The sequence below is a fragment of the Muntiacus reevesi genome, chromosome 3 (assembly GCF_963930625.1).
Source record: "Muntiacus reevesi chromosome 3, mMunRee1.1, whole genome shotgun sequence".
NCBI lineage: Eukaryota > Metazoa > Chordata > Mammalia > Artiodactyla > Cervidae > Muntiacus > Muntiacus reevesi.
This window is the reverse complement of record NC_089251.1, coordinates 191,929,766-191,944,669: the sequence shown is the minus strand read 5'-3', so window position 1 is coordinate 191,944,669 and position 14,904 is coordinate 191,929,766. Positions and strand designations below refer to the sequence as shown.

Here is a 14,904-nt window from a genome sequence, read left to right as displayed (position 1 = left end):
AGGTGGTGTTAATTCTCTGGTCTTTTTTTCTCTCTACTCATTTGGAATTTTGGAAATTCAAGTTAAAGAGTAAAAATGAAATAAATGTGTATCTGGACATCAGTTTTAATAGATTTCAAGTTGTCTACTTGTGTCACTGAGAATAGAGTATTTATTTGGGAGTGAAGGCATGAAGATTAAGGGGAGAAAATGATGTGCAAACAATAACTGCTGTAATTATAAAAGTTTTATTTCACTCTTACTTTAATTAAATCTTCATAAGCACCATGTCATGAACTGGCATTCTAAAAAGAGGATACTGGAATGCTTTAGTCAATAACAAACTGCAAGCTGATGGTGTGAAGTTACAGCTACAAGGAGCATGTGTACAAGACCACATTTAAAAAGGTTCACTTGAGAATCCCATGATGATGCACAAAATAGGAATCTGGCATCGATTCGTTCACACTTTGCTCAGAACTCAAAGCTTGTGCATGTAAACATCAAAAGAAACACTGGGTCACCTTGACAGTTTACAGTTTGCTAACACTTGACCGTAGAAGCATAAATGTTGCAGTTTTGATTTTTTGACCAGTGCTTGGTCATAGGCTGAAAAGACCAATCCCTTGAAAATTTAAATGATGCTGAAAGGTTATGTTCCACATTACACAAGTCATCAGCAAGGCCTTTGAATGTGTGCAGTTCTCATAATGATTACCAAACCATACTGACCTAAGGAAATCATGAAAAATGATATATTTTCAGCAAGATGTTTTAATTTGGTCCTACATTAAAAGACCCAATTGCCAAGGTGTTTTACATAAATTTAATTCACAAGCATGTACACAAGAGAATCACTTTAAAGAACATTGCTTCTTGATTTATGAATTAAAAAGTTTATCCTCTACTTACACTAAACATACAAAAAATAATCTACAAAAATTGTTTACAATTGATTTTAGTGAAAGAAAAACCTTTCTTCAAAAAAAAAAAAAAAAGATTGTGTGGTGGTAGTATTTTTGCCATCCAAAAAGGAATGTAAGTAACCAATAAATATAATGTGCTTTCTCCATATAGACATATTTACACTTGAGTCTTTGGCTTATGGTTTTTTTTTTTTTTTAGAAAGAACTTTAAATGATCCAGCCATCATTGCACATTAAAAGAAAATAAGCCAGTTATATATATTTATATATTTATATAGAGATCTGCTACACTTGAAACATATAAAAAATGAACTTTCCTATGAATTTGCACAACTTTTCTTTCTTCTTCCTTGAAAGTTTTAACATCTTTTGTCTGAAAAAGGGAGAAAAATGCCACAAAGAAAGTATTAATTCATGCAACACGTGGTGGCTGCCATACCAAAACTAGGAGAGGAAACGCTGCCTATTCACTGTACAAACACTGATAAGTTTTCATGTGAATCTGCTGCTTATTAAATATAATTTATGTGGCATGAAATGTTGATGCTCTCATACAGTAATAGAAACTAATTGAGTCCTTTTTATTAAGATACACAACTTCATAAGAAAAATACTTTTACCTCTCAAATGTAAAAGTCTCCCACCCCCCACATTAAAATCTTTCTGCACAGGTGTGACAGGTACAACAGCTGCTGGCTCAACAGATGAATGGGTTCTGTTGGGGTGTACTCTCAAGTCTCCCCCAACTAAGATGACTCCAGGTACTCCAAAGCCACGTCGTAGCAGAAACGGTACTGCTCCTGAAAGATGTTAAAACAGAAAGGTGGAGTGAAGTCAAGAAAAAGGCAAAGAATGGAGAACAGTTGTTGTCAAATGAATACCTGGCATTCAATTTAGATTATTCAAGAATTATGAACTTTTTTATCCCCATAGACAAGTTTATCATCAAGGCATATATTATTTTACATTTGAGTCTAATGATTACTGCTTAGGAAAAAGGAAGTTGATGTAAAAATATATGTTGTCTTTGACTCATATTCTGTATCAAATTTTAAAAATGCCAGTATTGCTTATTTGATTATAACAGTAATACCTGATCAGTACAGAAAAATTTCCAAGTATAGAAAAAGATTACAAATCAGAAAAAGTTTCTATAAATCTATTATCAGAAATAATTGTTTTAAAATACTATCTTAGTTTCAGACCATTTCTATGCATGCTTGAAATAGTATTTTAGAATAAATATAATTGCATACCTATATTTGAGGATATAATTTTATATTTTTTTTCTGTTGTTTAGTATTGTTATATATTTTTTTCTCATGTTATTTAACACCTCTTTTAATATACATAAAAGTCTAATATATGAATTGACTATAAGATGACATTTATTTTTTATTAATTTTAAATAATCCTAGAGTGAACATGCAAGTGATTTTTCTCCACACTTTATGTATTTTCCTTAGTGGTATAAATAAGCCAGTTATTTATACTGGCTCCTCCACAATTCCAAATTCTTAATTTCTTCCAGTTTTATTGAGAGGCAATTGATATACAGTACTGTTCGCGTTTAAGGTGCACAGTATAATGATTTTACTTACATATGTGAATATCTAAATTCTTAATTTTTGACATAGTCTTTGTTCCATCAGAGTATTTAATTAAAAGTTTCAAAAATGGTTAGTGGTTCCTAACTTTTTCTGAGCTTACTTGTATCAGAAAAATTATTTCTGCTGCCTTTATTAAAGATAACTTGGCTGACAATAAAACTTTTTTGAGTTAAAACTGCTTTTCCTCTCGGTCCATCTATATGTTGCTCCATTATGAAGAATTTAGAAAAATTCAGAGACTGCATTACAAATTATGACTTGTAACATGTATTAAAATCTTCTCAATTCACTCCAAGTGGGTAAAATTCAGACTGAATTAGAAAACAATCTAAAACTCAAGCTATTTCAAAAGAGAATTTTCGGGTATCTTGAGCAATAAAAGAGGGAAGAAAAAAATTTCCTCAAGCAATCCTACCCTAATTATCAATTCTACCCGAAATATCAAGTAGGTGTGATTTAAATGAGCCTACCACTGTGTCAAGTAACCTCAAGAACCAAAAAATGCTTGTGAACAGTTATATCTCTTTAATCAGTCTCTAGCAATTTGGTTTACATTCTGTATTTTCTTACCAAACTTGTCACTTCAATTCAGCATCACAAGGAACTAATCATTAACCTTGATTAAAAACGAATCAAAGGACTGGATGCTTAGACACGATTCAAGGGACATGAGTGTAAAGGTAAATAGTAACTCTTAAGAAGGTTCTAGAATGGCAGAGTTTAATCATAGGCTTTTTTTTTTTTTTTAAGGAACAGTGAGAAATCAGTTAAATTTGGAAGTGTAATTTGAATTCTGAGGCCAGAAGTGATCTTATTGATGATTTTAGGAAGACTTGATCTGAGAGACAGAGGCAGACTTATATGAAAAAATATTCAGATGGCAGAAAGTTTAAAGACCTAACCATTCAGTCAGTTCAGTTTAGTCACTCAGTCGTGTCTGACTCTTTGCAACCCCATGGACTGCAGCACGCCAGGCCTCCCTGTCCATCACCAACTCCCGGAGTTTACTTAAACTCATGCCCATTGAGTCAGTGATGCCATCCAGCCATCTCATTCTCTGTCGTCCCCTTCTCCTCCTGCCCCCAATCCCTCCCAGCATTAGGGTCTTTTCCAATGAGTTCCCCCAGCCCGTTCTGTAAACAGATCTCAGAGTTTTACCTAAAAATCCCTCAAATCTATCCACCTTCCTCCATCTCCATGGCCAACACCCCAGTCAAAGGCCAATACCATCTTATCGGGACACCAGCAATACCTAAGGTATGAGCTGGAAGAGAGGGGCTTTGAAGACTTGTCGAAGGGGAAGAAGTCTGTGACTGCTCTTAAAAGTGAAACCGTATAAATGTAACTCTTCAGATTTTGTCTCAGGAAGCAGCACACCTCTTGTGTGAACAATCCATGAGCAGGAAGTGGTGAAAATACTTTAAAGGCTTATTGAATTGCTCATGTCAGTTATCTGATCATCTTGATAAGTGCAGGACAAGCAACAATGATGTCTTGGCTTTTCTGGTTTACTTCTCTGTGAGCACAAACTACCAGCTGCTCCGGACCTATTCCCACCATTCACATATGTGTAGCCCACAGACATTGCTTTAGACATTGACCATGCTGAAAGCTCAACATGCTTTCTTCCTCTGCATATAGCTTCAAATAGATGAGCTCCTACATACACATATTAACACCTCCCTGCTCTTATTTTGTAATCTGAGTTCTGATTTCATGAGCCACGGCTAATTCAAGTAATATCACATGATTGCAATCTACAATTGGTAAAAGATGAAAACTATCAATGTCAATAGTTTAAAAAATTATAATTTGACCAGAAAGGAAGAATTATAGATAATGACTAAAATAAGTTGCATTTGCTGTTTAAAAACACTGGGTGTCTAAAGCACCAGATATAATCTAGATATATATCCCTCAAAATGTTTTACCAGTTAACTCAATATGCTTTAAGAAATACCAAGAATAAAACCTAGATAACAGGATTTTTCTTATTACAGAACCATTTATCAAAGTTTACTGTAGCAAATATTTATTGCTCAAAAAAAAAAAATCCTATACATTTTCCAAGTTAAATGAAATTAGCTTTCATCATTAGCAGTTTATACAATATGTGATTAAGCTTACAGGTGCAGAAGGAGTTACTTGGCAATTCATTAATTAGAGCATGAAGGTCCCCACAAAGACTCATTTACGCATTTCATTCCCTATCTGTGTATGAAGTCAGATCAACAAATAGGTATTTGACTGGTTAACCTCTACCTCCCCTTCAGCATCCCAAACTGTGACTCACCGGGGCTTCCACCATGTTTGGCTTGCTGTTCCTTAGTGTCTTGACTGCATGGAACACATCAACAACATTTTGCCGTTTCACCATTTCAACAACAATGCCTATAGCACAGAACATGCCACTTCGCCCGCCACCATTTCTGAAAGCAAAGAAAACAAAGGCGTTTTAGATGGAAGTTTTGGTGACCATAGGTCACATAATCATACATGTTTTGGAAAAGAAAATACTATGTTTTTAATTTTCCCCCTTATGTTTTAATTCTGCCTCACATGTGTACATGTTTGTGTGGCAGGCAGAGAGGAAGGTACTTGAGGATGGTATTAACTCAACGGCTTATGCTTAGGGTAGGGACATGCTATAGGCATAGATTGCTGCAAGCTAGATACTTTGAGATTTTTACAGATTTGTACATAGTGTAAATCAGAAAAATTATTGAGAGTAGTGTTCAAGAGTTTATATGATAACTACATAAAATCAGTTTGAAAAATACAAAAGTTGTAGTAGTGAATTATAGAATCGTGAAACAGGAAGATTGTTTTAGAAGAATATCTAGTTGAAGTCTGTAAGATGGGAGTTAGTTACTCTTTAGCAGAGAAAAAAAGAAGGCTAATGACGGAACGAGCACCAGGTCCCCCTGAATGGCCCAGCCAAGATGCCATACTCACAGGCAGTGAATGATCGTCCGGCCCTCCCCTTCCTCGCATTCCTCCTGCCATTTTTCCACCTGCAGTATCAGCTTCAAAAATGATCGTTTGGAGCCAGGCACTTCTCGGTGAGAAGCCCAGCCTAGATATTGAAACTGCTGCACCATCAGATAACCTTCTTGTGGCTGTTGAGGGAAAAAATATTTCTATGTAAATAAGTTAGGGCTAGAATTTTTACTAGAAAGTAAAAGGTTCATGGCTTCCCAGGTGGGTCAGTCATAAAGACCACCTTCCAATGCAGAAGATGCGGGTTTGATCCCTGGGTCAGGAAGATCCCTGGAGGAGGAAATGGCAATTCTCTCCAGTATTGAGCCTGGGAAATCCTATGGCAGGGGAGTCTGGCAGACTACAGTCTATGAGGTCACACAAAGTCAGACATGACTTAGAGACTGAGAGTGCGAAAAAGTTTCATACCAATTTTCACTATGACATAAATGACACATTAGACTGAATCTAGCTAATGCAAGTCCAAAATATGTACATGCCAGGGCAGGAAGATTCTAAGTTATATGAGAATTATCTTCATATAAGCTTCTCCCTGACACTCCACATCCAATAATCAATTCCTACGATTATACTTAACTTTCAAATTCATCTCTTCTTTATTGCCATTAATATCATTGTATTCTCAAATCACAAATCATAATAATTACTTCCTAGTTGATATCCCTGAACAAACTCTGATATCCTTTCAAACCATTCTTATTATAGACATCATGATTTAAATGCAAATATGATCATGTCACTTCTTGATTTAATATCTTCCAAATGATCTTAGCATAAAACCCAAATTGCTGCCTTGGTTTAAAAATACCTGTATGATAAGGCTCCACTTCTTCCTTCAATTTCCCTTTATTTTAATAACCTAGTCAAGGTCTAGACACATTTGCCTTCTCTTAATCTATTTACCTTGGAGAAAGCAATGGCACCCCACTCCAGTACTCTTGCCTGGAAAATCCCATGGACGGCCTGGTAGGTTGCAGTCAGACACAACTGAGTGACTTCCCTTTCACTTTCCACTTTCATGCATTGGAGAAGGAGTTTATAAAATTTCATTTATTTGTAGATAAATGATTGTACAGGTTGTTTAATGTTTATCTTCCCTGATAAAATATAAAATCTCTTTTCCCTTAAAATCTCTTATCACTAGAACCTAGCAAAAGTACTTTCCAAGTAACAGTACTGCTGAATAAGTGAATCAATATGTTAAAATCTCAAGTGAAAATACAAGGAAGAATTTGTAATGTACAAGTGAGCCATATCATAAGGCATCAGACCTGAAGCTCCACATGGCAAGATTCATACACCCTTTGGTGGGACAAGGAACTACCAAGTTTAACACCCAACCTCTAGTTGGTGAATACTAAATATCTGGTGAGGTGAATGATATTAAATAGTATTAATAGGAAAAGAAAGAAAAACCACACACTAATAAGGGCTTGAATACCAAATATAGATCAAAATAAATATGCTGACCAAAAAAAAAAAAAAGTAAAACAAATTTCAGTTCCTGTTCCTAGAATATTTTTCATATAAACAGTTCAATTAACAGATAGGTTTTATTTTCTTAGTTTAGCAGCTACAGTTTTTCAGCTAAAATATTAGTAGAACCATAATGTAACAGATGTGCAGACATAATGAGATTCTTTAAATTAACATCTAAGATAGGCATGAGTATTATGACATGATTGAAGTTATTCTTTTCTTCCCTCACTGAAATGAACAATAGAACTGGATATGATTTTATTCTCTACTTATACACATATAGACATTAATCAGGAACACATATAGTCATTTTGATGTGAGGAACACTGTAACAGGACAATTTTAATTACACCCTTAAAATAATACACGTACATAGAACTGCTGCTCTAGAAAAGAGTAATCATTCTCTTTAAAAAGAGATAATTCCATAATTCCATGGGAGGTACTACTGATTTCTTTTCAAATTCTGCTTGCTATGTGGTTATATAATCTAAACAGTTTTTATTAGTACTTTTTTGTTTTTTGGAGAGACCCCAGACAGTTTGTCACTGATGGCAAAACACAAGAAATGCCAAGGAAAGAAAGGTTCCTGAAGGACAGTTGCTACTTTGCTGCCGGGAAAAGGCAAGGACTAGCAGCACGGCACATCTGGGCAGAGCCAGAGGCTGAGCCATTCAGAGAGATGAAATTGTAGATGAGCTATAGGAGGAGAGTCAGGGACATACGTGATTTAAGCAGAACTGGAATAGTGACACAGACCCCTTCTATAATGGCTGATCCAACATATCACTTTCTCCTGTTGTCAATATTATATTCCTATATTTCAATTGCATGCCTCTTCTGGGCTGGATATCAATGCTAATAAGACTTGAAGTTAATGTTGAGATAAATCTACATATACTCAGAGGTCAGGCCCAGACAATCAAACTCAATTGAACCAGGGAATCTGCATTTAGATTACCACATAAAATACAATAGGCTAGGCACTGACCCAGAAACCTAGCTTCCAGCATTTCTGATTTCCTGTTTTTAGAATGCATTTTTATTGCAGTGCTAAGGCATAAGATGATTAGTAGCTTTGGGATTTATTATATAATTTCTATTAATTTTACTCTCTCTTTTGTCTGAATGGAAATGTACCTCATTATACTTGTGATCACCTGTTCTGGATCAATTCAGTTAAAAGAATTAATGACTTACTCTTGTTAGATTGCATATCCTAAAAATCCGGTTTATTACATCACAATCCATTGAACAAGACATACATTCCACTTGGATAGGACCATATCGTAGCGTCCCTTCTTCTGGCCAGTACTGAGGGCAGCCCTAGAGGTGAATATTTTTGAAAGAAAAAGAAAATGAGTTTTATTTTTTTCTAATTAGGATAGCATAAAGCAGATGCTAGCATTCTATTACTACTTTATTAAGTCACATGTACGTATACAAAAGAAGCCCATAACCGTTAACCTGGGACAAGTCGACTTCATTCAGCATCACAATGGAGGTACAGCCGTAATCATACACTAGTCTCCAGAAATCTTTCACGGTGTTTGGCAGAGGGTATTGTGTGACAATGAAAGCAGCGGGCTGCCTGTAGCTCTGTGAAAAAAACAAGGTAGATAGGGAAAAACAATAACTTAGAATGAATAATCAGTTGTACAAGCAGATTCAATACATTTCAATGTAGGGTTGGGAAGACTCAACGTCTTCATATGGAGTTGAAGTCAGCCTGCTGCTCCAACCGTGGAAAAACAGATGTGGACCACTGCAACATGCTGCAGCTGGTAAACAGTCAATCTGATGGTTCACCTTTGATGCCTCAGCAGCAATTCAAGCCAAGAATTAATTTTGTTGATAAAAGTAAATATATGATAAATACAAAATTAAAAATTAAAAAAAAACTTCTTGAGGCTAAGATCCTTTGTGAGGTACCTGTTGGGCTGTTTCAGTCTTCCAAAGTCTAAGAGGCTAAAGACATGTAATTTCCATGTGTGTGTGTGTGTGTCTGTCTATGAATATATGTCTATCAGCTATCAACTGTTATAGAACTGTTTGGCTCTTCTCCATGCCAAATAAGAAAAAGGCAAATAAGAATAAAGCACCACATGTGCCTCAAACTCATGTGCTTTTATATTATATTGACATTATCAACACATCTTGTAGGCAATCCACATCCCATAGTTTTTTGGGAATTCCTAACATATATCAATGATCAGAATGATAGTTTCAATCATTTAAGATTTTTCAAGTGCCACAGAGTAAAACTAATGCATTCCCTGGCCCCAGGTAAGAGCGAATGATTCCTTGTTGACCCAAGGCCCCCTGATTGGGACACAACGCATTCTCTCTTTCTTGAAAGAGACGGTAGATTCATCTGGCCAGATAATCTGTCATTCTACAGACTAATGATCTACACTAAAATAGAAATATGTATTTCTATGTAATAAACTAAGGATTTGTAAAAATATAACTAGATAGCTGCCTGAGGTAGATTTTTTAATGCTGATAAAAATTGTCAGTGATCTGCTAACTCAGTTGTATCATACTACTCCTTAAGTCCTTCAGGTGTCTCAACACCAGTGTAGAAACTGACCTTTGAGCTTCACAGATCCTATCACCATTTGGGAAATGCTGCTAACCATAGCATTTCACTCCATGGAAGACTGCAGGATAAATCTGAGGAGACAGTAATTCACCAGCAGCTTCTACATGGCCTTAAGACCTCAAAAAGTCACACCTGTAGCTGGGGTGAGTGCCCTCCTAAGGAAGATATGAAGGCTTATGAGAAAGGATCAGAAGAAAGAAATAAACTTCCCTTCCAATTAAATGTCTGCTCCATGGGAAAGTAAGTCAAGGGAGATGAAAAGCCCTCTATTCCTTGTATGAGTCAGAGGGGAGGGGAGACGGGTGAGGAGAAGACAGAGGAGACTATTTCTTTCCTCCAAGTGCAGGAGCGCATCTAAGGCTTTGCTATCACACGACTCTTGGCCTTACCTCATGATTTTCACAGGCATGACAAGGGTGTATGACACTCACAATGGGGTAGAGGTTAGACAGGAAGGGAAGGCGGGAGTGTTGAGCAATGAGCCCCATTCGTAAAAGCCAAACCAAACCTAACTTTTCTGTAGTCCCAACCACACTACCAAATCCACTGGGCAGTTTCGACTATAAAATATATGTGTTGAATTGCAGTGAATTAAACAGAAGATAGGAACACACAGAATACAAGGTTCTGTCTTCATACGGACCAGAAAACAACCTGGAAATTAAAAAATTTGAAAGAGATATCAAAGACAAAAAATGCCTCAATATCTTTCCTAATGTTATTTTCTTCTTCTCACCCATTTTCATTCTAAATATAGACTGACTCAGAAAAAAAAAGGTCTGTGTGTCTTCTCTATTATTTAGTATGTTTGACTTTGCAGATGATTAAAACAGCAAGAAAACTATAATGAGGATCTAGTGAGATTTCAGGGGACAAGAGTAATAACTAGGTAAGACTCTGGTCACAGCAAGAGTAGTAGCTTTCCACTTGAGCTTACCTTTAAACTATTTTGCTCTGTAGAATAGAGAAGAGCAAAGTAACTGGGTGAAAATTAGAAGTGGCACATAGGCTTTGACGAGTCTCTACTATCAGAAACCAATTTTGGAGAACTCAATAGGAGCAATGACTTAGAAAGCTGCATTATTCATCACCCAGGAATGAACCCTGACTCTGGTTTCTCCTTATTACGGCCCCATAGTCCAAAGGGCAGAAACTAGAGATGCCTTTGAAGGAAGGTGACAAACCAAAAGGATGCTGAACTTAAAACCCTTCTTGCTTTTTCCCAAGGTAAGCAAAACAAGATGGAAAAAGACTACTTTAAAATGCTCTTTCCAAATTGGTGTGTCTATGGGATGCTGACATGTGAGTACATGCTGTACCATCTATAATACAAAGACTGGAGTAGGCAAGAGAGTTCTTTTCATGACGATTGAGGTGTTAACTTGGTATCTTCCATACCTTCCTTTACATCTTATTAATTAATAACAAATGATACAAGTTAGCTATAAATTATTGGAGTAATTATTAGTTAGCTATAAGTTATTAGTGTCAGAGATAAAAGTTTCCAAATTAACACAATTTCAGTAGAATATGACATTCTATGATTAAAAAAATTCATTCCTAACTATATTCAAAATAGATAAGCATGACTCCCTTTCCTGAAAATAATCAGGATGAGAACTATCACCTGCAGATATTTCTTGTACAAAAATTTTATAACAATTGAAAATCAACTGCCAAACTTATAGTCAAGCCTAAAATTTACAGTGCCTAAGAACCACTGTAAGGGAAATTCAAAATCACTGTCCAAAAAATTTTGTGTTACAATGAAAGTTTCTACTTTTCCTTTTTAGGCCATTTAAATTTTCTTGAAAAGCGAACCTAACCAGTGTTGTCAATTTTGCAGCTTTTCATTACATTTTACACTAACAGAGAGAGCCATCTCTTACATCCATAAGGGCAGCATTGATGTAGTTGCTACTCTCCCCATCGATTGTAATTAAAAAAGGCAGACATCTATCAGGTGGCAGCATGTCCATAAAACGGTTCTTGTCGTGGTTCCTTGGCAGGCACGCTATACTGCAGTCCTCAGCTTGCAGTCGAGGGGTGACTGAATTCAAGGTCTGGAAAGAAAAGGGAACCCAGGTTAAAAGACAGTGACCCATTTCACAGCATACCACAGATCTTTCAAGCATTTAGGAGGCCAAGTAGAAAGTAAAGAATTTGTGCAAGGCAATGAGATTTGCCATGATGACAGGCTGGCAGACTTCGTAGTTAAAGCTACTAAAGCCTGAGAAGTGACAGAGAAACAACATACACATTGTTCAATGTACCTCTCTTTAAAAGGGGAAGGGATGCTAAACAACACAGCAACCTGCAGAAGGCATTGTCTAACCAAAGAAAATGCAGTCAGAGCAGCCCATGATGATGTCCCATCATCAAACTTCTAATCTGTAACATTTTAATGTGCCAGATTTGAGGACATGTTATGGCAGAGAGTACTGGGCAAAGAATCAAAGCGTTAGGTTTTTAGAGTTATTCTTGATTTCTTAGTCAACAGCGTTAGGGATGTTTTAAGGGCAGTGAAAACATTTGGGATTAGAGATGATGTTTAGCACAAACTCCAGCTATTATTATTAACCTGCTTGAGTGACACAGAAGGTCAAACTCCATAAGACTGCATTTTAAAAAAGATTGTAAAGATACATAAATTATCACTAAACTTGACTTTTATGGTACCCTTTCTCCATGCTTTCCCCTGTGTCTGAATTCAATTGCCCTTCAAAATATAGCAGATATGATATAAGCTCATTAATACAAAAATTGAGTCTATAACTTTGTATAACAACTGTATAATGAAAGAGACATGTATTATAATATAAAACACAAGTATTATATTATACTTAAAATAGGGTCAAAGGTTATAAATTTGACTTGAAAGACCTTCCTTGGAAGAATTAAGAATGCCCAGGACAAACTGTAATAAGTTACTCATAAAAAGGTGCTAGAAATAATAAATACCTGGAATTCATCTTTGAGATGTGAAGAGTTTGTCTGGGAGTCTATTCTAATCATATCAAAATATGCAGCTTTAAATTCACAGACAGGTATGGCAGTTTCTCCACATAAGCAGGCCTCTAAAATGGCATCATGAATAAAAATGTACTGTTCCTATCAAAAGAAAGAAAATTTTCATAATATTTTAATACAAGTTTCCTGTCATCAAAGAATTTTCTCTATATAAAAATATTGATAAAAATACCAGTATTTTTCTATGACTTGATGAGCTACTATTGATTCTATGGGACAAACACCTACTATTTAGTTTGATAAGTGTTGGAAAGCAAACCAAGAAAGACCACCTGAGGTTAATCAACAATCAACACACCTCTGTCTGGACCATATTGATACGACGAGATCTTAAGGCTTTGACACAGTTGTAGATGTCAACAACACCCTCTCTTTCAGCCATGTCCAGCATGATGTCAATCACAATGTAACAACCAGTTCGCCCAGCACCAGCACTGAAAAATAAGCAGATCTACAGAATTGCAGGAAGCATGTCTATACACATTGAAAGACCCATCCGATTTTCAAATAAGTGGAATCAAAATGATTCAACAAAGTACAAAACATAATTTGTATGTACTCTGTAACTGCCTGTTAACGAACAAATAGCTTCAATGTAGAGAACCTTCTCTGGTGTAAACTGAGGACTGGAACAAACTAAAAGATATAAACTTTGTAAATCAAATTGTGTTTTGAAAATAATGTATTATGTCACTTAAGTTTCATAGCTCTTATACACAGTCTTCATTTTACAAAAAATTCAAGCTCATAGAATTGATCAGGGAGTGGATTTATGCTTTAAAATTTCACCTGAGACCAAAAGACTCATATTCATGTTATTGTGGGCACTCTGGCAAAATGCAGCAATGCTATCTTCGTCAGACAGATTCTGGTCAAGGCAAAAGAACATTAATCTAAAACCTTTAAATGGAAAGTCACATTTCAGGGGAAGTGTTAATAGTGAGGGTGGGGAAGAAAATGTTCGTTATTACCGGGGAGAAGACCAACAGTAGAAAGAATATTAAGATGGTGATCCAAAGAAAAAATGAAAATGAATTGTTAGGTATGAAATATAATTCTTAACAGGTCACAAAGATAGAACTATCTTCCTGTATATAATTCAGTAGTCCAGTCATAATATACTGTTGATTATTTTACCCGTTGGGAAGATTTCTCATTTTATAAATATAAGTCAATGGAGCAAAAAGTATAGTTCAGATTTTTATGGAAAAATCACTTTGTAGTCAGCTCCTTCTCTTCCATAAATTCAGATGCCCAAGTGGAAGTAGAAAATGACACTTGTGTTTCGAGAGCATATCTGAGACTGTTGGAGCAGTACTGAAACGGGCAATTCACAGGAGAGGAAACCTCTGATAAGTCAAGACACTACATAACTGAAAACCCATTCGTCTCATTTTCTAAATGCACAAGCAGACTATTAAGATTATTTCTTTGAAGTCTGGATTTGGTCATTTCTCTTAAACTTAATTGTTCTTTAAGAAATTTAAGTCAAAGGTACTGTGGCTGTCTTTGTTTCTTTTTCTTGCCTGCCATCTTCTCGGTCACTGTTCCCAGGGTTTGGGACAGGAAAGTGATTGAAGAGTACATCAGACTTCTTGAGGAGGATTGAATTATAGATTTTTTTTCAAGGTACACAGTATCTGATCCTAATGAGACACCTTACTTTTATTTCATCCTCTGTTTTGTTCTTACTTTCATATGTGGTCATTTAAATACTGAATAGGCTGGATTTTCAGGGAAGGAAAATGCTTAAGCACAATCTATTATGTACCTTGGAAGGGATAGTATTTGGGAATGGTGTGCAGCATTTAGGAAATGCTTTTCAGACTCAGTATACACTTTTCTATTCATATCTCAAAATGAGGCCATGTAATTTGCTTTTAGTGTCTCTGAGTACTTGTTTTAAGAGAAGTTTCTAATCAGAAGAAAGTCTGGATAATAGTCACATTTTTTCTGGCATATAGATGCTGAATTTTACTAATGTAGTTTTCAAAGTCCTCTGAGGGATGGCTTTTAAAAAAAATTCTTAAAGTAGCTGTTTTACAGCACAAATTCTTGTAATTTAGGCCATTTAATAACTTTGATGCCTCAAATTTAGTTTTAAAAGCTAGGCTTCTATTAGGAATTTACTAAATTGGCAAGAAATATCTGGCTTTATCTACTATTCCATACTACATAGGCTTTGCAAAAGTGATTAAAAAATAACCCACAACACATGTGTAGATGTTGCCACTTAAAGGCAGAGCTTCCACATTCACAATTACGGACAATACTA

General features: G+C 35.7%; 1 protein-coding gene across 2 annotated transcripts in view; it reads right to left on the bottom strand.

Annotated features, from left to right (window-relative positions):
- Positions 1 to 214: 214 nt before the first annotated feature.
- PTPRK (protein tyrosine phosphatase receptor type K) overlaps positions 215 to 14,904 on the bottom strand; it is a 604,099-nt gene continuing 589,409 nt past the window's right edge. For both annotated transcript variants that reach the window (XM_065931350.1, XM_065931351.1), the window contains exons 23-30: positions 12,928 to 13,063; positions 12,561 to 12,710; positions 11,489 to 11,662; positions 8,462 to 8,593; positions 8,195 to 8,320; positions 5,471 to 5,634; positions 4,809 to 4,944; positions 215 to 1,705 (exon numbers count right to left, since the gene is read on the bottom strand). In XM_065931350.1, coding sequence (XP_065787422.1) covers positions 1,652 to 1,705; positions 4,809 to 4,944; positions 5,471 to 5,634; positions 8,195 to 8,320; positions 8,462 to 8,593; positions 11,489 to 11,662; positions 12,561 to 12,710; positions 12,928 to 13,063 — 1,072 coding nt within the window. In that variant the 3' untranslated portion in view covers positions 215 to 1,651. The remainder of the gene's footprint in view (positions 1,706 to 4,808; positions 4,945 to 5,470; positions 5,635 to 8,194; positions 8,321 to 8,461; positions 8,594 to 11,488; positions 11,663 to 12,560; positions 12,711 to 12,927; positions 13,064 to 14,904) is intronic.